The sequence below is a fragment of the Eurypyga helias genome, unplaced genomic scaffold (assembly GCF_000690775.1).
Source record: "Eurypyga helias isolate BGI_N326 unplaced genomic scaffold, ASM69077v1 scaffold41802, whole genome shotgun sequence".
In the NCBI taxonomy this organism is placed as follows: Eukaryota; Metazoa; Chordata; class Aves; order Eurypygiformes; family Eurypygidae; genus Eurypyga; species Eurypyga helias.
The window spans coordinates 44,325-60,914 of NW_010234815.1; the positions used below are offsets into that span (position 1 = coordinate 44,325).

The following is a 16,590-nucleotide window of genomic DNA, read 5'->3' on the forward strand; positions in this document are numbered from 1 at the left end:
CCATTTTCTGGTGACGCAGCACAGAATACCCAGAACCAGAACTACAAAGCCCTCATACTCCTCCAGATCTAGCTTGCTGTGGGGGTCAGACAGCTGCTAATAGTTTAGGTGGCTATATGTGCCTTCTTAAATTTTGAGCCTCTTTTCAACTTCACACAGCTTTGTTGACACACAGCATGGAACCTGGCCACCCTCTTCCCTCCATCCTTCCGCCCTGCTCCTCCCACACCAGCAGGTTCACAGAAATCCTTGACCGGGGGCTGTTGGCACAGTTCTGTGCACTTGTAATCAAGGAGTAAGAACCCTTCTTAATGCAGATTTTTTTTTTTTTTTTTGGTACCTCTGCCTTTGTACTCTTGTTATAGGTCATGCAACAGGATGAAGCTCCCATTGGAGGAGGAACTGCAGCTACTCCAGGCTAACCTGCTGCATAAAACATAGGGGTCCCAAAGCAGGAGAGGAACCATGGCACTGTGTTATTGGGATTGCAATAGAGAAAGAAAAAGGGACTGAGACTAATTAGGGAGCTAAAGGCATCTTAACCTCACTTGATAAATTTATGCCAGGGTCGAGTTTTATTTCAAATACAATTAATGCAACTCTTCTGGGATCTGACCCCAAATACCAAAAATTTCCATTGCTTCTGAAAGCTTTGGATGAGGCAAAAATTACAGACTGGGATGATAAATGGCTTATGGGTTGTCAAAGAAGGAAGAAAGTAAATACAATTAGAAAAATTTAAGGAACTTCAAAATTATTTTCTTGGCCGTAAGTCTCCTAAGAGGCATTAAACCAGATTACAGTACAGTGGAGGATGCAGAGTATATAGAGAACTTTGACAGACGTGCAATCAACTCAGTAAAACAAACACATATTCAGATCCTACCCACATAATTTCATTTGTGCTGTTGATTTGGCAGAGGGAGACTGAAGACCTCTCTGCAGCATAAAGCAACCTCATACAGTTTCCAAGGACTCAGGAGTGAGTTTAAAATGTAGCTTTACAGATACTTCCAGGCTTATGAAAAGCAAATGCAGCACATACATGGCCAAGATGTGATCTGAGTAAATGGAGGAAGTTTTTGCAAAATTATCTCCCCAAGGAAGCACTATGGCAGATTATTTTAAGCAAATATGTAATCCTTGCAGATAAGTAATCTCCACTGAAAAGGCACAGAACCGAGTATTTACCTCTCCTGGATCTGAAGCTTTTGAAGCTCCTCAGCCACTCCATCAGGTAGCATCTCCTTGGGCAAATTGCAGCACTGTGCCCATCTTGCCGCCGTGTTCAAATCACAGTATCTGGTCAGCAATTGGATCAGGTGCCCTTGAAGCCATCGATTCTCTCCAACTGTGCTCTGAAAGGGGAATCATGGGTGAAGGAAGACTGTCAGTGCAACTCCCATTGGGGTGTCTCTCCCTCTGGGGGCAATATCCCCCAAGGGTGCTGGACAAGTGCAGAAAGGGCCAAGAATCCCCCCACTCCAGGGGTGATTTTGTTCAAAGCCGGTGAGCGCTGCACTTCTCTGCCAAGACTGAGGAGCACACACTTCAACTGAGAGCTCATCAGGGTGCTTGCGTCCCCCTGACAGCATGGCTGTTTCTTCAGGGAATGCCACTCTGCAGGTGCAGCACAGAAATAAGGGGAGAACACACCAGTCAGCCTGACTCACGATGAGCACGTTTGCTCGATACTGATTATATTAAGCAAACTCAAAACCAGTGACTGACTAGACAGTAAAGATCTTCCAGGTCGTTAGGCAGGTAACTAGGGAAGGGGGAAGAGTTTGCATTGGTTTAGTCCCATTTTGTGCCAGTACATAGCCCTGAAGTGATGCTGCGGCTTGATGTCCTGGGAGGGGCAATAGGATGGGTCAGTCTCCCTCTAGGTAAGAGAGTAGTGTGGGGTCTCCTCCAGCCTTGGGGGTATTTGCACAAGTACTTAGGATTGCCAGTCACCCAGGTTACAGGTAGGACACATCAGTGAAGCTTTCCTGAGCGACAGACTGGTGTTCTCAGCAAGGCAAAGGGAAACTCTTCAGCCAACAGCCCGTGGGCACACACCACCGTGTGTCCTCCACAGCACCATGCAACAGCACACTGCATGGGCAGAGATGCTGTGCAACCAGCATGGGCCCAGCCTGCGCTGTGGATGGGGTCCAGGGTGGGAGCCACGTCGCTCCATGCTGGAAATCGGTTGTACGAAATGTGCTCTGCAAGTACTACTGATCCTTACTGATCATAAGAGGAACCCAGAGCACTTGCTCCAGCTGTGAAGAACTAGGGTTGGGTGAAAGAAATTCCTCCCTTTGAGCCTATTCAAGGCTACTGTGGAGTGACAACTGGATTGTTGCTTCAGCCATACAGCCACACATAAGGATCTCAAGCGCTGCTGCAGGAGCCCGTGTTACACACCTGCCATCAGGGAAGGCAGCCTGGGACTTTCCCTGTTCCCAACTATTTTCATAGAAACATAGAATCATAGAATGGTTTGGGTTGGAAGGGACCTTAAAGATCATCTAGTTCCACCCCCCCTGCCATGGGCAGGGACACCTTCCACTAGACCAGGTTGCTCCAAGCCTCATCCAGCCTGGCCTTGGCCACTTCCAGGGATGGGGCATCCACAGCTTCTCTGGGCAACCTGTCCCAGTGCCTCCCCCCCCTCTCCGGGAAGAATTTCTTCCTGATATCTAATCTAAACCTCCCTGATTTCAATTTGTCCCCATTACCCCTTGTCCTGTCACTACAGGCTCTTGTAAAAAGTCCTCTCCCAGTACCCTTGTAGCCCCCTTCAGATACTGGAAAGCTGCAATGAGGTCTCCTCGGAGCCTCCTCTTCTCCAGGCTGAACAAGCCCAATTCTTGCAGCCTTTCATCATAGCAGAGGTGCTCCAGCCCTTTGAGCATCTTTGTGGCCCTATTTTCTGGCAGAAGCCAACGTGGGCCAGTGCCTGGGCAGAGCTTGGGGGCACAAGCTCAAACTCACTGCTGCCTATGGCCTAAGCCCAAATACCCAGCTGGATTCACCACAGACCTTTGTCCTGTCCACCCCCTTGGCTGATGCCCTGTAAGGCACTGTGGCACAGCAGCTGTAAGAGGAAATCCGAACACGGTGACAGCGATAGCCATGACAGCTATGTGGGGGTGGGAATGACCCTCTTCTGCCCAGCCAATCCACCTTGCAAATATCCCAGAGCCACTGCAGCCAGATCAGCAACTCACTCCTCTTGCCAGTTCTGTTGACTGATTTACTCGTGAATCTGCTTTAGATGTTGATGTTCTCAAGAAAACTTAACTGCTAAAACAAGTTGCAACTCTACGTAGTGGATCAGGATCTGTAGCTATATAGCCAGACTGCTACTGGCACTGCCAACAGGTATTTTTCAGTGTAGTGGAATGCTCAAAGGCACACTTAAAGTCCATCCCTGCCCTCCACGTCTCTCCTTCACTGCCCACCAAGCTCCCAGGGACTGCGGGCACCTTGCTCGTCTCTATGGCGTGCACAAACGCAGCCGGGCTGGGTGGCAGGCTGGGGCCAGGGGCCTCATTCCTCGCATTCTTTTAGTAAATAAAAGGTGAGAAGTTGTCTTCAAAGCAGACACCCTGCACAGAGATCAGGAAACAAACCTGTTGATGGCCCCAAGGTAAAAGGGAAGGAGAAAAGAAAGCCAAATGAAATAATGACCCACCCCACAGAGGTGCAGGAGGGGGTAGAAGCTGGGAAGAAAAGCCACAGGGAAATCTGGCATCCCAGGTAGCGCACAGAGAAGACAGCCTGCTCACAAAAACTGCTGCCTCAGCACTCAGTCTGCACCCGTCACTTTGCCAAACGCCAAATCACATTTCTTCTCACGGCTACGTGGAGGTTATTTTTATCGCTGCTCCTAAGAGGCTGGTGGCACAGCAAGGAGCCAGTGTCAGCGGGACAGGGGTCCAGCAGCTGACCAGGGCTCAGTTATGGGAGTGGCAGGAGAGGGAACAGAGGGAAGGGACAGAGCAGGAAAGGATAAGATGCCACGTTAATGCTTCTTGCCCACTACATTTCCTCCTGGCCCTGCCAGTCCTGATACTTTGTGCATCTCTCCCACCCCTGCCTCCTGCAACTGAGCTCAGCCCAGCACCCAAGACGTGAAGGAGGTTTGAATAACTCCTCCTGTCGTGTTTGCCAAGACACTTCTCAGAGTCCTTCCCAAAAAGAACATATTTTCTCATTAACATCACAGAGCAGTTCCCTCTCCTAGCTTCCCCTGTGTCCATCCTATTGTCTTTCTGACTTTTTTCTACTATGCAAAGTCTTTGGGGCTGGATCTCTCTTCAGTTCACCCAGAGTCAATTCTTAATAAATCTTACTATGTCAGCTTTATTTCTGGAAATAATGAGGTGAAGATTTTTTTCGTTTTAATTTTTATGATAACAGACTTATTCTTTCAACCACAAAAACAACTCTGGAAAGAAGGTTAATCTCTCCAGAGATATTACAGCTTGCATTCTGAAATGGAAAATAGCTTTGTTTGCTTTTTAATGAAAAAACCCAACATTGCTATAAAGGGGAAAGGCTTCCACCACAACAGCTTTGTAAGACGCAAGAATGTGGAAACTTTGGCCCCAGAAGATATGGGCACAGATGCAGAGACAAATGTTTCACTAGGGATGACATTTCATGTATTTTGTTTTCAGTAAATGAATACTTTTTAAGAGGAAACTGGCACAGTTGTTCTGATCAACATCAGTGATGCCTCCAAGCAGGAAAAGCTAATATATACCATGAGGCTTGTTTACATCCCTCTCTGAATTCTCGACATATCATACGTTCTTTAATCCATAAGTGCACACAAAAACTCCTGACACCAGCAATAATCCATGATGAAAGCTTTCCAAAAGGACTGCTGCAGATTACCTACCTGTAAATCCTGTTCTCACCCCGCCGAATGCTTTACAAAGCTCACAACAACCAATGCAGAGCAAGCTTAGGAATGTCCTGATCTTAACCCATAGCATCAGCAATTCCTCCGTTGTTATCAATAATTTTGGATCCAAATATCCCATATCTTCTTTGGAAGCCACCCCAGCCAACCTTAGATTGCTTCGATCTGTATGTGTCAAGTTGCATTTTCTGCCTGATATAATTCTCCACTCTCCCTCAGTACCTTTTACCAGAGAGTGAAGTTACTCACACCAGTGACACCGGCTATTTGCAGAGTCAGATTGTAATTTAACTTTTGAATGTCTTGGCCCATTTCCCCTGTTCTCAAGTGCTTCCAGAATCAACAACAAAAAAATCCTGTTAGTGTAGAGAAAATGTCAAGTAGAATATTTTTGAGCCAGCAACTTTAAAGGGGGAAAAAGGCGCCCAGACTTTGGAAGGACAAAGCTACTCCACGCGGTGGAGGACACCACAGCATTTCGGAATTCACTGCAGTGCCGCAGGTACCATGCAGACACCTTTGTTTGAAGATTCCCGGGAACATCCTACTGTGTGACTGCGTCACTTATTACTATATTTGTGCTGGAGAGGTCTGCTGCGAGGTTGGCACCGTTTGTACTGTGTGAGAGGCTGCAGTCTCATGTCACCCTTAGCATGCGGCTGACGGGGACATCCTCGATGAGTGAGACTGGAGCTGGGACCCGCAGCGCCAGCTCAGACCAGGCTCACACCCCGCTCCATGAGAGAAGGGGGACCCTGACTTATGGATGTCCTACATGGACAGCCCTTGGGTAACAGATGCCAACTTTACCCACAGTCGCTTCTGAAGAGGGTTTCCTGTGAAAGCGGCAGGCCACTCACCCATGGCCAATGCACAAAGACAGAAGCATGAGAAAGCTGTGCTTTCTCACCACTTGAGCTGCTCTCTCTCTCACGGGCACTGGCTACTCAGATGCACTAATTTATGAACTGAAGAAGAACAAAATAGCCTCCATTCATATCCCAGAAGACTGACTTTCAGATAGCAATCAGTGCGTCACTGACAGAGCCACACTTCAGTGTTCTGGAGGCCATTACCACATCAATGGCGGGGAAGTGGTCTTTCTTCTCTCTTTCAACAAAGCCTTGGCAATGTGGCTCCCTGGGGCATGTTCACACTACCTAGCTTCAGCTTTGTGAATCAGGAGACTCAGCTCCTCAGTCTCTCCATGCAATCAGCTCTTCCAAAAGGCAATTCAGAGGAGCCTAACTTACGGTATCACTTGAAGGAATCAAGGCAAAGGCAACTCTTAGAGCCGATTTGCTGCTGTGCTGGGGCTTCTCACAAGGAGCTTATTGTTCCTGGGCAACCTGACTGAAGCTGCTAGCTTGTGATGAGTAGCTAGGACAATATTGTGGGACGAGACGCATTTGGCTCCATTTTTCTCTCTGCAGCTCACACAATTTCTCATTCAGAAGTCCAGACACCACTACCAAATGGCAGCCTGAAGAAAAACAAGTGTAGCTCGCCTGTTAAAATTCACCCGGCTGACTGCACAGGCAGTGGGTTGGGGAAGTGATTGCTCCCCTCCGAGTTGGGGGGAGACCACAGCTGGACACGGTGCCTAGTTTTGGCACCCCAGTGCAACAGAGAGGCTGAAAAAGAGGAGTTCAGTAAAGAGCCACTGAACTGGTCAGTGGGTTGGAGCACTTGATGTGGAAGGAGGGGCTGAGGGAGCAGGGCTTGCTCAGCCTGGGGAAGGCTAAGTTAGGGGAAATGATGGAATATAATTACTCTCTTCAACTTTATCATGGAGGATCTTAGAGAAGATGGAGTCAGACCCTTCCAAAAATTCCAGCCAGGCTTAAAGGGAAAAAAAAGTGACAGTGAGAGTGGCTATACACTGCAATGGGACCAGAGGGGTTCTGGAACCAGGCAGGGCCCTGAGACATCTTGGCTAACTAAGCCAGCCCTGCTTTGAGCAGGAAGGCAGAGAAGAGACCTCCACAGGTTCCTTCCAACTGAAATCAGCCACGGATTCTGTGATTAGCACTGCTGTGCATTCCCCAGCACCGAGACCGGTCTCTGCACAGACAGGCGGCTTCTTGCAGCGACTGCTGCTTTCAAGTTCCAAGCACCTCCCGGGCAAAGAACATCCAAGATCTCATCTATCCAGAATACAGGATGGTCCTGATCATGTTCAAAAATACTACAGAGAGATCCAAATACATTTCCTGCATTGGTATTCCTTCCAAATTTCTGTCAGGCAGCCCCTGAGGAAAGTCATTCGTCTTCGCCAGATGAAGTCATCATGTCTCCAAAATCTGCTCATGCTGCCGCCGATGAGAGAAGGTACAGAGCAAAGGTAAAGAACAAACTCTGCTTTCAAAGTCAGATCTGAGTATTTTCAAAAAATATTAAGCAAGAAGTTGAGAATTTTTTTAAACACAGCATTGGCCATGTTTCATGCAATCTTCACCCACCTCACACGAGCCACAGAGCAGATCAACTGTCTGCTGGCAACGGCTCCACTTCAGGGCACATGACACTTCCTACTGCAGAGATGAAAGGCTCTGCACACAACATTTTACTGCAGTGAATCTGTCACGAACATTACCAGATTTCCCTCCTGTAGGTGACCAGAACCTGGGTATCACTGTTTCTTGGCTGAAGAAGGCACGAGCCCAGACAGAAATTGAGGTTTAATGGAGAAGGTGAATACCCTACAGCAACATTGCTCCTAACTGCCCAAGTGGGCTGTCAGGCACACAATCCCCCAGATGCTTCAGGACACGGGAGGATTTAGTAGAGGACACCACGACACGTCTGTAAGATGGTAAAACTCAGCACCGACACCGAATCACACTACCTGCCGGCACACAAATACAGACACTTAAAAGCTGTCCTGAAAAACGGGCTGTTACCGTCCGACTGGCCACCGCTGCTGCCTTTGCAAGATGGCACCAGCGAGGGGACTCCATCCCTCCACTCCCTCACTGCGAATTTCAGACAAATCTCCCGGAGGGAAGGCAGCCTGAGGCCATGCTGGAACAGTCAGCCAGTGCCACTTGTCTTCAGAGTCACAGCTGAGTCCATGGTCTTGCTTAGCAGTGTAGGTGTAGCCTGACACTTTGGGGACATTCCCAGTGGGAGGATCAGGATTTTTCTGTCTATTTGAACCCACAGTTAACTCAGTTTCCTTAACTACATCCCATAACAACCCCAGGTATGCTGATATACAAAATCAGGGTGCATTCACCTTGTTCTCCCCTCCACTGCTTGTTCAGGGGATGTCATAGATGTATGTAATGAGCTACAGTCAGGCTAACCCTGTTACAATAACCTTTGTTTGAAGACAGTAATAATTGCATGCCATCCATAAAAACCCAAAAATGCAGTTCCTTAACAAAGAGCCTGAGGTAACTTTGCCCTATTTGCTTTTTAAGACATAATTTCTTTTTCCTTCACTTCGGTGTGAAGTGTGTCCCGAGGGTGTGTGCTTCTCCCTGAAACCCCTTTCGCACAATCACTGCAGAGACGACTTCTGAATTCTAACGTAACCCTGGTCCCAGAGTTGCTGAATATTATTCATCCCAGGGCTCAGCAAAGGACCAAGGACATCTGTTCTGAATACAGAAGTCACACAGTTTTTATATTCTTCCAGATTTCTCACACCTCCTGGTCCCACGATGGCAGGCTGGAGATATTTTCTGGGAGCTTTCCAGCACTTGGCAAGACGGAAGATGAATGAGGATGGGGAAATTGGCCAAACCCTTTCAGAGCACAAAGTAGTATGTTACTTATCACAGTGGATGCTTTGTCTAAGTCCAGTAACGCAGCACACTGAAGACAAACTGGCAACCCTTATCTTTTGAAGTAGCATTTATCTACCCGCCTTTTGTCATTATGTCACACACACACAAATGAAGTGTCTCTGTGGCAAATGGCAAATTGTGCTCTCTGGTTTAAGAAAGTGAAGGCTCCCATCACACACAGCACATCAGGTGACCTGCACTGCTACTGAGGTTCACTGAGCCTGGTCCTCATATGACCCAACAACATCCCTCTGGTCTCTCAAGCTTAAGAATGTTCATACAATTACCAAGCACTTTCATAAAGTCACCATTACATAACTCTATTTTGCTTTGTTTCTTGAAGCATGGAAACCTGCATGAGGAAAATATGACATTTTCTGTTAGGCTACCATGCTTCCTGAAGGATTACTACCAAAGGTTGATTATTCCAAAATCCAACGTAGCAGAAGCATATGACACCCACTCGTCCTACATGATCTGCCTGCAGGAACTCCGCTCCAGCTGCAAAAGCACAGTGAGGGACTGCAGTGAGGTATTGCAGGGACAGGGACAGAGAACAAGAGCACTACTTGATGACAGGGCTGCGAGAGCTGCAGATGTGTGAAGAGGAAGAGCCTGCAGGAATGAAATCACTGTCGCTGTGTCTCCGCCGCTGCTGTTAAACAAACTCGCAGGATTACCCTTCATCAGTGGGGCAGCCTGTACATGAGCTGAAGCCACCGTGACGCCTTCCCATTTGTTTTGGAAAGCCTTAATATTAACCCTAACAAGCTAAACCAGTATACAGTTAACCCAACCAATCACTCAATTAAATGTTCCCATGCCCACTCACATACATAATGAGAATTCATAAGCTCCATCCTCCTTTCCAAAGAGACATGGAATTCTAGCACATTTAGTCCCCAGGGGGGCGGGAGGATTTAGTGCCTGGGTCCAGCCTGTGTCAGCTTGGCATGGCTGATGCAGTCTTTTCAGGAGGAAAGATCTGCAGATGCGGGAAGAGCCTCAGAAACCTCTTTCTTGTTCTCTCCTTCCTCTATTCTCCCTACTCAGGTCAAATCCCAAGTTACGAGGCCAAGCAACAAAGCAGGAATCTCCTCTTACTCAGTCCTGGCTCTGGACGTATTTTAAGGGCCTTCTATAGGGGTCCCCCTATACCAGGATGCATCGCTACTCTGCCCGCACCTAGTCCTGATGTGTGGCAACTCCTCTCAGATCTGCTGCACATTTCTTGTGTGAAGACTGGGCATCGAAGAGCCCAGGTTCTCCCCTGTACCACTGCCTTCGCTAAAGGGCCTGTAAACTCTGAGGTGGGATTAATTTAAAACCCGTGTTCATTGCCAAAAAACAAGCTGCAAGCTAATTTCTTTGTTGCCTTTTTAACCCAGCCCTGAGCATCACTGATTCAGACTTCTTAGGTCCCTTCTGAGCAGGTTTGCGAGAGCTCGTGACCTGCCCTTGAGAGCCCTTCTCCAGGCCGTGCTGGAACTCCTCACCACGGGCGGTTTCACTCACCTTCCCAAGCCTCGCCGTGCCTTGCATGCTGACCCACTGCTCCCCCCGGCCCCGCTACGCTTATGGGTCGGGTCCAGCCCAGGCTTGCTTCAGAACAGTTTGGAACTTGGGTTTAGGTTCTCCTCTTTCCCAGAACATGCAGATATGGCATTCCCAGCAGGTGACGTTTTTCTATTTACTGATGTCTTCAAACTGAGTAAGCTCAAATCTTGACAATGGAAACACGTGTTCAGGAGCACTAACTCTTCCCATCATCAGACTATGAAAAATAGATGCCCACAGCAAAAACAGGGGTTACTGCTTATTTCTGTTTCACCATGCACAAACCGTACCTGGCTCGTAGCCAAAGCAATCATAAGTATCTTTGCATGATCTTTACCGAAAGCAAAGCTTGGCAGTAGAGTTTTCTCCCCTTTAATCTCTTTTGGTACATTTAAGCTCCTGGTGTTTCTTGTTCTAAAGGAGAAATGCTTGAGAGGGTTGACTGAATGAACTCTGAAATTCACACCCTGGCAAATTGGACTGATTTCCTAAATCCATAATTACAACATTCCTCAGAGATATACATTCTTTCAGAGCGAACAAGGGAAGATTAGTTTCCTGTTTCTTCCCATTTACATGACTTCTCCGTCAAGAGGAACTTTTTTTGTTTCTAAACAATCCACTGTTTATGTGGTTCTCTTCTTGGCAGGGGACTGGTGAACCAATCTCACCTCCAGTATAATACAGCTAAACTATCAATGGTGACTAGCCCGACCACCTTTGTGCAGCTGATTTGCATAGGCCTTTAGAATCCAGTATCTATTTGTGGAAGCACTCAGACAGGTACCGATGGATTACAGGCTTTTTAAATAATCTGGGACGATTACTGAATGACCAGATAGTTTTCTTACTGGCTGGATGAGAACCTGAGTGGATCAGTGCATGTCTGTGAATAGGTACAAGGCTTAAGGCTCTCGTAAAACTGGGCAGATGTAGCCCCCTTCATCTGCACGTCCCCAGGCACGCAGAAGCTACTGCAGGGCAAGAGTATTGCCTTCTCTTGGGCCACAGAGCGGGAAGCAAGAGCTGCCTCTCATACGCAAACAGAGTATGTGCAGAGCCCTGCTGACGACCTATTTGCTTCCCACTTTCAAAAAAGCAGGGAACACATCCTCTCCTTCTCTGCTAGCCAGCAAGCTGTGTCCATCCTCCTCTTTGCCTCTCCTCATTTATGCTGGAGAGGCCAATGTCAGTGCTCTTGACGGGGCTTCCTTTGTCTTAGAGCAAAAGGAACATGAAGATTTGCCTGTTTTCAGTGACGCTGTCCCCATTTTCACTTTGTCACACATTTCTTACTTTTACAATCCTAGAGCTGATGCAGTTTGGAGTCAGTAACAGGTAGCCTGGCAAGTACTCTACTAGACTCCTGGTGAAGCTTTTAAGGAGCTTGGATGTCCCACACATTCCTATAAAGTTTTGGATGATAGTCCTTCCTATATTGTTTCCTACTCCTAAGATGCTTCTCCCATTCAGCTGATTTAAACATACAGCCACGGCACATCGGTTCAGTCTAACTGCTTGCTGATGCTCTTAACTCTTTAATCTAGTACTGACCTCTCAACCTACAGACATAAGCCAATTAGCCTCTTTTTTATACCATACCAAATCTCTTTCCGATGAAGTTGTGCTTTCGAATGAATGCATCCTAGTGACAGAAATGCAATTACATTGCTTAACAGCAAGCTAGCCCTGCCTGGCTGCAGGGGGTTTAAGGTCAGAAAGCATCTCTAACATACCAAAATAATTTAAAGGAGATTTTTTTTTCCCCAGTGTGTTCTCTCCAGTTTCCTTTCTTCACTCTCCATTACTTAGTGTGTGTGCACATAAAGGCTGCTTGGCCACAACTTTTAAAACAGGTCCTGAGCTTTCAAAATAATTACTTGCCAATACCTCACTGAAGCAGAAGACAGACACCCAGCTCCCATAAGCTTCTGCGGAATCCCCAGAGCTTGGGCCTGTAGATCCCCACTTCAATAAATGTGAGCTGACTTTCCAAAGTTACGGAGAAGTTGTCTTCTGTCACCCCAGAGAAATTCTTGGCTGATGATTTAAAATGGTTTTGACATTGTGACAATATGGTAGAGAGTACAGAAAACAATGGCAGTTTCTTAGCTTCTTTGCACCTACTGTAAAATTCCACCAGAATTCATTATGACGTTTGTGCTTAACCACTATTTATTTATCTAGAAAAGGCTGGGTTTGCTATAAATAAAACTACCATAATTATCAGTAGGCACGGCAGCCCTCCAGGTCTTCCAGAAAATAATCCTCCCTAAGCCATGCAGGAGGTACATGGAGGTATTTACACTTAGCTGTATATATCACCCTTTGATAGACTTTGGATAGTCAGGCACGGAACACACCACATGCTTAGCTTTTCCCATGTACGTCTCCCACAACAGCTGTGGGCTTGTTAAATGAGAAGTTCCCATTTCTTTTAGACCAACAGTGCTAACTTCATTAGTACAGATGCGTATCTATTCCAAAAGCAGAATGTAACTGAAGAATTACGTTATGCTTTTCCCGAGGCAGTCACAGATGTGCCTGTTTTCTGCATCAGCCCTATTACTTTTTGCTTTGCAACTCTACTGCTATTTCAGCTATTGATAAATATATGACACCATTTACAAACTAAACTGAAAAATAGAAGGAAATCTATACTTTGCCTGCTACTTTTATTGTCCTGTTTCTCCACGGTTTAACATTCCCTTAGGCATAGTATACTTTCACATCACACTGTGGCGATATTCTCCCCAGAGACCTCCAGTGAGAATAGTAAATCTAAAGAAAAAGGCATGGGGCAAACGCAGAGGGATTGCCAAAACACCACCACCCCCACTGAGTTCCTGGGCAGTCCCTGAACAGGGGACAAAACGCAGGAAGGGGAATGAAAAGAGCAACAAGTGGACACTGGGGGAAGAAAGACTGCCAGTTCCCAACCAGTATAAAGCAATTCCCTCAGTCCTGGTTTCACAAGACAGATGCCAGATCTTAAGCATGTCACTGGTCCAGGTCTAAATGCCACCTATTTTGCAAAAGGGAAGTGGAAAGAAAAAGAAAACTTCACTTGTTTTTAAGCAGCAGCTGTTAGGAAGCTGCTTAAAGTTGTGAAAAGATAAATGCAGTTCTTTTTGCAGATAGCTGAACAGGCAAACTGCAGAGCCACGGAGTAGCTCCCGCGTATTTACATACACCCCCCTACTCGGAGCTCCCTAGGCTCACGTGGGACAGGCCCTCAGCCCAAGCACCCTGTTGCAGTGACACTGGTAGAACCATGACAGTTTATTTCAGCTGATGATTCCTCCCCGAGATCTTTAAGGCCAGAAGGAACAGAAACAATCACCCACTGGTTCTAATTTCCTGCTAAAAAAGAGGCCATAAATGCTAGCAAGGGACTCCATACAACGGCTGGTTAAACTAGTTTTGGTTTCTACCTTCCAGGAAAACAGCCAGTCTAGATTTGACGTCTGAGTGATGAAATCCATTATACCCCTGAATAAACAGTTCACTCAAACACAGAGCGAAAGATAATTTGACGTGGAGACTTATACTGAAAGACATGTCGTTTGTTAATCACCTCCTGAGTATCATTCCCGTTTGCATTGCACAGATTGCTTAATTCCCTACAGATATTAAGTTCCTTACGCTGTAGAGATGTTGCTGTACTCAAAACAATCTTGAATCAATTTAGAAGTTTGCCTAAACTCGGGAGTCCTAGGGAAGGACACTAGATGTGGATATTTGCAAAGTGGCCTTTTTGACCTCTTGTCCTTATTAAAGCTCCCCAGAGCAGGAGTACTGGCCAGGTGTTCTGGCCACAAAAACTTTTAAAAAATAATTGCATTCTGCCCTTTAAATTCCCCTTAAAAATTAGCTCCTTGAGCACTGGAGCAATTACATTTTATTCTAGGGGTAGTTACAATTTAATTGGGGTCAAAATGGTCCCGTACAGAAAGAATGCAGCAAAATCTTGGCACCAGTCACTGAGGATGTTTGCCATTTAGAAATTAATTGGTGAAATAAATAAGATTACCTCAACTCCTTACTGTAGTGTAAGATAATTTACACCTATTAAGGACCAGGAATTATCAAAGTTTTCCAAATGTGTTACACATAAAGGAGGGCACTTGTTTTATGCCTTCTGTTTGGGCACATTTCTGAATATTATCAGAATATTAGGCATAAGGAGCCTAAAATTTCAGTGGAACTAGAGTTACATGTTTGCTATGAACTATTAGCATCGCACTCCTGTTCACCCAGAGACTGAGCTGGCAGAGTGTTTGATTTTCATGGTCAGCCATTTTAAAATCACTAAGTTATCTCACGGTCACAGCTGGAGGAGGAGAGATCAGCCGCAGCCTCGGCCAGCACCGAACACGGTGAACAGCTGGCTCCAGGGCTCATCCGCTTCCTTCTCACGCAGGACCACAGCAGATGGAGTAGCTGCAAAACAGGGGCCTGAAAACACCAAGGGCCGCTTTCCCGAGGGTGGTATCCCCTTCTCTCCACTGGCACACACCAAAATGAAGGTCAGAGTGGTTCCAAGCACCAGCTGGCAAAAGGGCTGGCTGATGAGCCACAGCTCACTGTGAGCGCCCAACGGACGCGGGACGTCTTTTCAAACAGCGGAGCTCTTTCTGAGCGTGAGTTTTGCAAGGGTTTAAGATCCTTACGCTTGAGAAACTAAGGGACAGTCTCCCCCGGGCAAACACTGGCACAGAAGGTTTTTTGATACAGCAACAAAAGGCCCTTTGGCTCAAGGTCAGGAAAGTGGAAGTACCATGTCCCCCACTTCAGCCTCCCAGACACCTTGCGGAACAGGCAGCTCCAACACCGGTAGTCCTATATAAACTAACTGGTTTAACCCTGCCCAGAGCTACAGTGCTGTGCACCATCACCCTGTTCTGCTCCATGGGAGAAGGAATTTCGTGGCAGGAAGTTGAAATAAACACATGTATACTCCTTGGGCCAAAGCACCCTGAGATAACACTTTATACCAACTGGTTAGCTCTGCTGCGGTCAAACTATTCCCTGCAGAAATACTCTGGACAACAGAATCATGGAGCAATGTGTGCTGTCTGGGCTCTAACTGTTCAGAGATACCCATCGTATTCCACCATTCCCCCTGCACAAACACCCCAGCCTTTCCTCGTCAGGCTGAGACTGTCTCCCGTGGGTGCCACCGGGGCCTCGCAGGTTCCCGGGCACGGCCAGACACGGCTCCCTTGTGGGACGGGCCAGACCTGAAGGGCTGTGGGTGACTCCTCACAAAATAGGTGCTTTGGCACTAACCAACCCAGCTGAGTCTAGAAGGGCACAACTTCAAGATCACCCCCAAAACACCAGTGAGAACGCTGCGCAGTAGAAGTGGTGCAGCAAAACACCAGGCCCTCCTGTTCCCAAGCCCTCTGTTAAACCGGGAGAATTACAGGTCACCAAAACACAGGTGTCTGGCACTACTGAGATGTCCTCGGGCTCTGGCTGCCACCCAAGACGGGAATGCTCCCCGGTAGATCCCCTGTCATACTGCTAACCTCATGCCAGTCTCTCAGACTCTATCTGACATCGAAAACACTGGCAGAGGCAACGTTGGCAATCAGAGTTGCTTCCCTACTATGCCCCTCATAGATATTACTGTTCTAGGTGTGCTCATTTTTTGAAAGCTTGGCAGATGATTGAAAAATGCCTTGCACACTTTTAGTCTCCAAGGGATTTTGTCCTGCAGAATTTCCAGGGAAACATCAGCACTCCATAAGCCCCTCATGCTGCTGGCCAAGTGCTCTCTGCAGTCACCGGCAGGACGACCCTTCCTGAACACATTTGATGAGTGTCCTCTGTCGGCTGTTCTGTGATGGTCTGACCCGATTCTACGCAGTCCTTACGCAGCTGATCACAGCTATGAAATGTGTGAAGCATGCAAAAAGGGAAGCAGAAGGCCACACAGCCAAGCAGACAATAGGTTCATGCCCAACCTCTTTTCCTCCTATCTACCATCAATACCCTACACACCTTCCCCTCTGCTTGTGAAGACAGGCACTCTTCGGCGTGTTTCCATGCAGCCCAGAATCAGTTAGGCACACTAATGAATAGCAATGCAGCTGGCACTGTGCAATGGAGTACCCTTCCCCTCCCTCTGCCCTCCAGGTACAGAGAAGATGATACAAACAGTCGCTCTCCTCCGGAGCTAGCCAGGCTTGCCAACAGGCAGTTGTGAGGAGGGCAGATTCCCCAGGGTATGAAGTCGTTTTGATCCCTTCCCTTTCCCTCCTGCCTCCCCTGCCTGCCTATGGCTGCCATCACTGCCCGCCCCGCCGC

The 16,590-nt window shown here is 47.3% G+C and overlaps 1 protein-coding gene across 1 annotated transcript in view; it reads right to left on the minus strand.

Moving 5' to 3' along the window:
* Positions 1–16,590, minus strand: part of LOC104505843 (exonuclease mut-7 homolog) — a gene marked incomplete at both ends in the record, with an annotated part of 40,765 nt that overhangs the window by 18,922 nt on the left and 5,253 nt on the right. Inside the window, one exon of the mRNA XM_010146571.1 lies at positions 1,192–1,358. Within this exon, the coding sequence (XP_010144873.1) occupies positions 1,192–1,358 (167 nt within the window). The remainder of the gene's footprint in view (positions 1–1,191; positions 1,359–16,590) is intronic.